This window comes from Barbatula barbatula, assembly GCF_947034865.1.
Source record: "Barbatula barbatula genome assembly, chromosome: 3".
Classification (NCBI taxonomy): domain Eukaryota; kingdom Metazoa; phylum Chordata; class Actinopteri; order Cypriniformes; family Nemacheilidae; genus Barbatula; species Barbatula barbatula.
The window spans coordinates 1,134,124-1,142,696 of NC_136764.1; the positions used below are offsets into that span (position 1 = coordinate 1,134,124).

The 8,573-nt window shown below is 40.9% G+C and overlaps 1 protein-coding gene across 1 annotated transcript; it reads right to left on the reverse strand.

The window, feature by feature from the left end:
• Positions 1–4,169: 4,169 nt before the first annotated feature.
• LOC306892167 (uncharacterized protein) lies at positions 4,170–8,444 on the reverse strand. Its single transcript, XM_079453040.1, has 5 exons — positions 8,342–8,444; positions 7,967–8,190; positions 4,801–5,012; positions 4,567–4,726; positions 4,170–4,485 (listed from the first exon to the last, which is right to left on the reverse strand). The coding sequence occupies exons 2-5, from the start codon at positions 8,175–8,177 to the stop codon at positions 4,334–4,336; spliced, it is 735 nt and encodes a 244-aa protein (XP_079309166.1). The 5' UTR covers positions 8,178–8,190; positions 8,342–8,444; the 3' UTR covers positions 4,170–4,333.
• Between the last annotated feature and the right edge of the window lie 129 nt (positions 8,445–8,573).

Consider the following 8,573-nt stretch of genomic DNA (forward strand, 5'->3'; position numbering starts at 1 on the left):
GAGGTCATTTCTTAATGCATCAAAGACAGGGTGACCAAATGTGCCATGTGTCCTTGCCAGGATTTGGGTGCGTCTTCCGAGAGTCGCATTTGTCAACCACATACGTCATTGAGGTTCTGACATTTCAGTAAAAAAAAGAATTATAAAATTAACATTTAACATCGCGTAAGCCTGTGTATTCTGAAGTTTGAGTCTAGCTTTAATTGTCCTTCAAAGAAATCCACAAGGTCTCAGGATTTCTCTTGTGTGTATCACTGAGTCCACTTGCATTGAGTCGCTTAAATCCTTCATCACCTATGTCTCTGCGTATTTTTCTTGCTTGTTTCTCTGCATCTGATATTTCTTCATCTTCCAAATACAGATTAATTTTTTGTTGAAACAACGACATTGCTTCACTCAGATAAGGATCGGACCATCATCATTTCGTTCGTCATTGTTAGATGCGAAGCCATGTTAGCACTAATTTCAATGTACTCATGTTCCAGGTCCCGGGGGTGTACAGACGAGCAAATAAGAGGATAGGCGTTTACCGTTCGCGTCAGATTTCTCACCAGCCATCAAATGCATCGGGCTCACTGTTTCTGTTTTTTACTTCACCGGACACAAACACTTATTGTAAAACAGTCAGTTCTGGTCCTTGATTCTGATTGGCCGAGCCGACTTCTAAGTCTGACTGCATTACATAGTCTAAATTTAATTGTATTTACTTTATTTTATGAGACCTTGCTACACATATGGAATAACCGTTTTATAAAAGCAATAAGCCCTGCGAAGCAGTGGGTTACAGTACATTTTATAACAGCTAAGGGGGGTTTAGGCACGACACGAACCCCCGTAGCTGTTAAAAAATGCACTTCTCGAAGTCTCTAAGTCTCTAAGTAAAAAGAGTTAAACTGCACACTCACTCAAGTATTTTGTCAAATAATGCATACATACGTCATGCATGATAAAACCCACATTAAAAACTTTGGTCCCATATGGTTTGAATTTAGATTTTGGTTTGAGTTGTTTCTCATAAATGAGATGATCTAATTCTCTAATGTAGATCTTAATATACAGTTTTCTTAAAATAGCTTACTGATCTGAACAAATGTATGTGCACTTAATGTGTGTTTTATCATACGCTATCTTTACTCTCTAGTTGTTCCAAACATGTATACATCTCTTGTCACAATTACACTACCATTGTTGTTTCTCCATACAAATCAGACGTGACAACTTTGTGGCCCACTTGAAAGGCTGTAAGACTGATACATGTAAATGTAACTTAATATAAATTCACAACATCATATATCAGTCAGTTTCCTGCATATAAAAGCAGTTTATAAATAAATATAAATAATACATTTATTCTACAGTAGGTCATAGGTCTGCACCCTCCCCATATAGTGCTTTTCGCCGTATTTCCTTCTCCCCCTACTGGACGCATGAGTTACAACAGGGACGTAAACTGCTTGGGGCGTATATCTACCGGCTCCAGGTCTGCAGCCTCCCCCTACTCACAAATGATGATCAAGTATGAACAACGTTATATATGAGATCAGATCCTGAATCAGACTTGAAGTATAATATAACATTCCAAGGCTCATCATCTATTATCGTAAATCCAGTCGTGGTGAGTATATACATTTACAACAGTGACGTATTGTAGTTTAACTCTATATGCTAATATTGATTCCCTGCATCTGCGTCTGTTTTTACACACACAGCATCATTTGCACTCTATACTGCTCACTTGCACACCAGAAATATTATACTGAATGCTCATTGGCACTACTGTACTACTTTCAACTGCATTTAACTCATCCACTGCACTGTAACTTCAATAACTTTATTAACTGCATCTACTGCACTACAACTTTATCTACTGCACTGCAACTTTATTAACTGCATCTACTGCACTGTAACCTTATTAACTCATCCACTGCACCTTCAATAACTTTATTAACTCTTCTATTGCACTGCAACTTTAATAGCTAATGTCTATAATTTATGCACTTACACTAATTAATCTAAATTATTATCTGCTCATAGCCACCTGTACATTTCTGCTTTCAGTATATAGCCATCTGTATATAGTGTTCAAAGTACAACCCTACTGTAAATTTCTCATATAATATACCTACTGTCAAGTACTTTCAAAATCCATGACCACTGTATAATAATTTTCTAATACTGCATTCTGTATTTATTCACGATATGTTCTGCAGTCGATAATTGCACTTCTAGCTCAAACTAAATTACGCTGAAATGTTATTTGTCTACAGACAGTGAAGTCCGGTATTATCAATTATGCGTGATAACACATGTGATCTATTTTTCACTCTTTGAGGGGGTGCACCGTTCCCGGAGGTACTGCAATACCGGGTCGATGCGTGGAGTGGTCGGGGCAAGCCCCTATTCCATCTCCCAGTTCCAAAAATCAATTTAATATATGGTCCCCGGGTAGGGGACGTATCAGATATTAAACTGATAAGAACAGATACTACACTTGATCTTAGCCAAAAGGCCGAGAAGCGATACCTACAGTGGGTCTGAGGAACACAACGCATGCTTTGAGACAGCACACCGGACGGCGGTGAACTCTGCGCGTGGTGTCGTTTTGATCGCAAGGGATTCTGGTACATCATTTCAGTAAGACTGGGGGAGGAGTTCGTGTTATGATGAGGCGGTGCTTCTCCAGTCAGAAGCGCAGACGCGATCCCGCAGTATTGCGCGTGAAAGTGTTGTTATCACGTGATCGAATGAGAACGCAAAACCGTAACACGATTACGCAAAACCGCGAAACCGTAACACGATTTTAAAACGCCTTTATTAACGTAACGTGTTTGTTTGCGTCCCAGTGGACAAGTGAAGGATTACAGCAAACATGCTGGAGCAGCTGAGCAGGTCAACATCACAAACCATTAATCTGATTCCATGAATTGAAGGAAAACCAGATTTTAAAAGCATTATTTTGACAGTTTAAACACGGTGTGTCGGGTGCTATGCAATATCATGCAAATTAACTACAAATAACCTTTTTTAAATCAACTTCCTTTACTGACTGTAATAATCACATAGCAGATATTGGCCTTGCATTGCTTATACAAAGTGATGACTCTAAAAGTAGGATTCACGCGTACCAAGGAAGCCAAATAATGAATGTAATATTTAGGTCAAAAGCAAAACAGAAAATAAAACATTCAAACGCACTTTAAGAAAGCATTCTGTTGTTCATACAGGGTCAATTGTGTTGCTTAATGTTGCAGTAATGACGAGAACAAATGTTCACACCGGGAATCATTTTTCCACTGTCTACCCATTATTATAAGCATTATAGTCCTCACCTCCTGCAGGAGTCTAGACGCGTCCTTTTCTGTAAATAAACATGCACACACCTTTCCTCAAAATCACAATTTGATCTATTAAGGCAGGTGGTTATTGCTAAATTGCTTTTGAGACAAAACAAAATGATTTTGTATCTCATTAACTACACATTTTCATCTAACCTATCGAAGTCTGTCTGGACTTACTATGTGCAAATCCTTCCATATTTGAATCAGTCTCTAAAACAAGGAATCACAACACATGTAACATCAACTTACTAACCCGTCATGAAAACAAGGCTATTAGTTTGAAACCTCACACTCCAAAAATGCTCATGTCAGCATATTGTTGAAATATGAACATCTGATCTTCACATTTATGTTAGAAACACTTATTTGATTGATATTGGTCTATACTGCTAGAAAACACCGGATTTAAAATATCGTTTTGAGAGAACAGTTTGTTGTACTTCGACTACGTTCACAAACAGAATATACCAACATGTAAAAGCAAAATGAATGATTCTGTAATAAAACGAATTTGACAAAAACTTTGACTTAAAGAACTAAACGTTCAAGCTATACATGTTTAAATAAAACATGAAGCGTCAGGTATTATGAATAGGAATAAAATATTTGATGAAAAAAAATGAGGTGGTGAAAATTTATGCCACAAGAATCCAAATTATACTTGTGAGTCGGGGGTTAAGGTGGTACTGTGCCACATAAAATAACCATAAGACCCAAAACTAAGCCAGAGTTAACAATTGCAACTGCTATATCTTCATATGTCAATTATGTGTAATGGAACAATAATGTAATGCATACAAAATATTAAATAATAAAGCAGAAAAAACTAAAACTGGTTAAATAAAAATGTATATTTACAGATGGACAAATATAAGGATGTGCAAATAAAAACCAGAATGTGAAAACATGTTTAGACACTGAACAAATCCAGTGACAAACTTTAAATGTCGAGTGCAAGTATTGTCTTGTTAGTTATTGTCGAGATTTACAAGAACTTAAAATGAGTTTTCAATTTTAATACTTTGCGACTGTGATCTTTTTTTTCTTCCGCCCTCACGGTCACCGGCGAGATGAAACCAGCGTTTAATCACATTTTCAACCTCCAGCTCAGTCGTCTGTGCGCACGAGGGATTTCTCCTTACAGCCTCTAGAATATACAACCAATGGAGTTTAAAGCAACTACCAAACAAACATTTAATCATGACATGAAGATTCTTCACTTTCTTACCAATCACAACACTTTTAAACTCCAGATTTTGGAAAGGTGTTTTCCCGTTAACACCTCTCCAGTTCACCGTTTTGGCAAAGTCGTTTTTGATGGCTTGCTTCATGATTCGCCACACTGTGTCCTTCACATCCACTCCACCCAACAATCCAAGCTCATGTACCTGTAAAACAATGCTGAAACACCTTAAACAACAATCTTTTGTATCGAATACAGCTATTAAACGCACTCATTCACCATTTTTCGCCTGGTTTCCGGACACGATCGAAGCTCGTTTTCAAGCTCAGTCAATGCCTTGAGGTCTTCAATTGGAAAGTGTCTTTGACTTAAATGGTCCTCATCTGCCATCTCACTGTCGTTGTTTACTTGGAGATCCTGAACCATCATCATGATGCTCCTCTGTTGCTCCATAAGAATCTCCTGGTTTCTTAACACCTCATGAAGAAGCGCTGACACATGAAACACAAGCAATGTAAGAATACCAAATCACTTGCACTACAGAATAAAAGAAAGGGGCAGCGTTATGGACATGACATTTTGCGTTATGGGTTTGACGGAAAAATGCCTGGAGAATGTATTTGTTATGTCATCAATTGAACACTGAAAAATCCTGCACTTCAAATAAAACAAATGCTTAATGTAGCTCAGTGGTAAGAGCGTGGCGCTAACAACGGCAAGGTCATGGGTTTGATCTCAGGGGATTGCACATACTTAGCAACAAAAACATTTAGGATAATGCAACGTTAGTCCCTTTGGATAAAAGCGTCTGCCAAATGCTTAAATGTATAACGATTCACCGTGAGTCTGTTGAAAACGATTATAATATGTGTCGAGATGTCAAAAGAATGGCAGTTCGTGTTGTGAACAGCAGGACTGCAAACTATGTGCAACATAAGAGAAATAATAAAATGGAAGTTGTTAAAAAAATCGTGATTAAAATCGCATCGTGAGACCAGAATCGTGAATCGAATCGTGAGACCAGAATCGTGAATCGAATCGTGAGACCAGAATCGTGAATCGCATCGTGAATCCCAGAATCGTGAATCGCATCGTGAGACCAGAATCGTGAATCGAATCGTGAACCCCAAATTCGTGAATCCCAGAATCGTGAATCGCATCATGAGACCAGAATCGTGAGACCAGAATCGTGTATCGCATCGTGAGACCAGAATCGTGAATCGCATCGTGAGACCAGAATCGTGAATCGCATCGTGAATCCCAGAATCGTGAATCGCATCGTGAGACCAGAATCGTGAATCGAATCGTGAACCCCAAATTCGTGAATCCCAGAATCGTGAATCGCATCATGAGACCAGAATCGTGAGACCAGAATCGTGAATCGCATCGTGAGACCAGAATCGCATCGTGAGACCAGAATCGTGAATCGCATCGTGAGACCAGAATCGTGAATCGCATCGTGAGACCAGAATCGTGAATCGCATCGTGAGACCAGAATCGTGAATCGCATCGTGAGACCAGAATCGTGAATCGAATCGTGAACCCCAAATTCGTGAATCCCAGAATCGTGAATCGCATCATGAGACCAGAATCGTGAGACCAGAATCGTGAATCGCATCGTGAGACCAGAATCGCATCGTGAGACCAGAATCGTGAATCGCATCGTGAGACCAGAATCGTGAATCGCATCGTGAGACCAGAATCGTGAATCGCATCGTGAGACCAGAATCGTGAATCGCATCGTGAGACCAGAATCGTGAATCGAATCGTGAACCCCAAATTCGTGAATCCCAAAATCGTGAATCGCATCATGAGACCAGAATCGTGAGACCAGAATCGTGAATCGCATCGTGAGACCAGAATCGTGAATCGCATCGTGAGACCAGAATCGTGAATCGCATCGTGAGACCAGAATCGTGAATCGCATCGTGAGACCAGAATCGTGAATCGCATCGTGAGACCAGAATCGTGAATCGCATCGTGAGACCAGAATCGTGAATCGAATCGTGAACCCCAAATTCGTGAATCCCAGAATCGTGAATCGCATCATGAGACCAGAATCGTGAGACCAGAATCGTGTATCGCATCGTGAGACCAGAATCGTGAATCGCATTGTGAGACCAGAATCGTGAATCGCATCGTGAATCGCATCGTGAGACCAGACTCGTGAATCGCATCGTGAGACCAGAATCGTGAATCGCATCGTGAGACCAGAATCGTGAATCGCATCGTGAGACCAGAATCGTGAATCGAATCGTGAGACCAGACTCGTGAATCGCATCGTGAGACCAGAATCGTGAATCGCATCGTGAGACCAGAATCGTGAATCGCATCGTGAGACCAGAATCGTGAATCGAATCGTGAGACCAGACTCGTGAATCGCATCGTGAGACCAGAATCGTGAATCGCATCGTGAGACCAGACTCGTGAATCGCATCGTGAGACCAGAATCGTGAATCGCATCGTGAGACCAGAATCGTGAATCGCATCGTGAGACCAGAATCGTGAATCGAATCGTGAACCCCAAATTCGTGAATCCCAGAATCGTGAATCGCATCATGAGACCAGAATCGTGAGACCAGAATCGTGTATCGCATCGTGAGACCAGAATCGTGAGACCAGAATCGTGAATCGCATCGTGAGACCAGAATCGTGAATCGCATCGTGAGACCAGAATCGTGAATCGCACCGTGAGACCAGAATCGTGAGACCAGAATCGTGAATCGCATCATGAGACCAGAATCGTGAGACCAGAATCGTGAATCGCATCGTGAGACCAGAATCGTGAATCGCATCGTGAGACCAGAATCGTGAGACCAGAATCGTGTATCGCATCGTGAGACCAGAATCGTGAGACCAGAATCGTGAATCGCATCGTGAGACCAGAATCGTGAATCGCATCGTGAGACCAGAATCGTGAATCGCACCGTGAGACCAGAATCGTGAGACCAGAATCGTGAATCGCATCATGAGACCAGAATCGTGAGACCAGAATCGTGAATCGCATCGTGAGACCAGAATCGTGAATCGCATCGTGAGACCAGAATCGTGAATCGCATCGTGAGACCAGAATCGTGAATCGCATCGTGAATCGAATCGTGAATCGCATCGTGAGACCAGAATCGTGAATCGCATCGTGAGACCAGAATCGTGAATCGCATCGTGAATCGAATCGTGAATCGCATCGTGAGACCAGAATCGTGAATCGCATCGTGAGACCAGAATCGTGAATCGCACCGTGAGACCAGAATCGTGAATCGCACCGTGAGACCAGAATCGTGAATCGCATCTTGAGTCGTTGCATCCTTAATGACTTCACGTGTGCATAAGAAACACTAAATGTTTATTTCTGTGCTGTTAGCATTGTATAAGTACCGTTGCTAAAAACTTGATTATTTCACGGTAAGGTTGACATCTTCACGGAATCGTCCAAAGGAAATCTTACATTTAATGAACGGATCGCAGCACGCTGGGCTCTTTCTCTGGAGACTCGGGGTCTCTTCACGCCACTGTGACTGACCACCGCTGTTCGCTTCCACTCTTCTGTCAGTCTGAGCATTAATCTCCTTTTCCAAAGAATCAAACACCTTATTGACTATTTTCACTGCCCTTCTTCTGATGTTATTGCGTCTGCTGAATGCCCACTTCCGCTCCATGACGAGAAGAACACTGGAATTAAAACCAATCAAAACATTGAACAGAAAATCACTGCGAAATAAATAAATAAATAAATCGTGCTGCTCTGCGGTAGAGACCGGCAGCCGGAAATCCGTGAAATCTGCGAGTTGATATTTAATTTATTTTGAAAGCAAACATTTACCTCACTGTGTTGAAGACGCGCGAGAGAAAAACAAAACAAACGCGCTTGAAGTTCAACACTGTGTGTGTGCGTATTGGTAAATATGAGCGTAGGACTTCTACGCAACTTCCGGTTCCTAGGGTATTTTATTTAAATGCTTTATTGAATATTTTGTTATAACAAAACAATGTTACAACAGAAACTTAACATAAAGAAACACTTAGATTAATGAAGAGAGAGAAAACAAAGCATT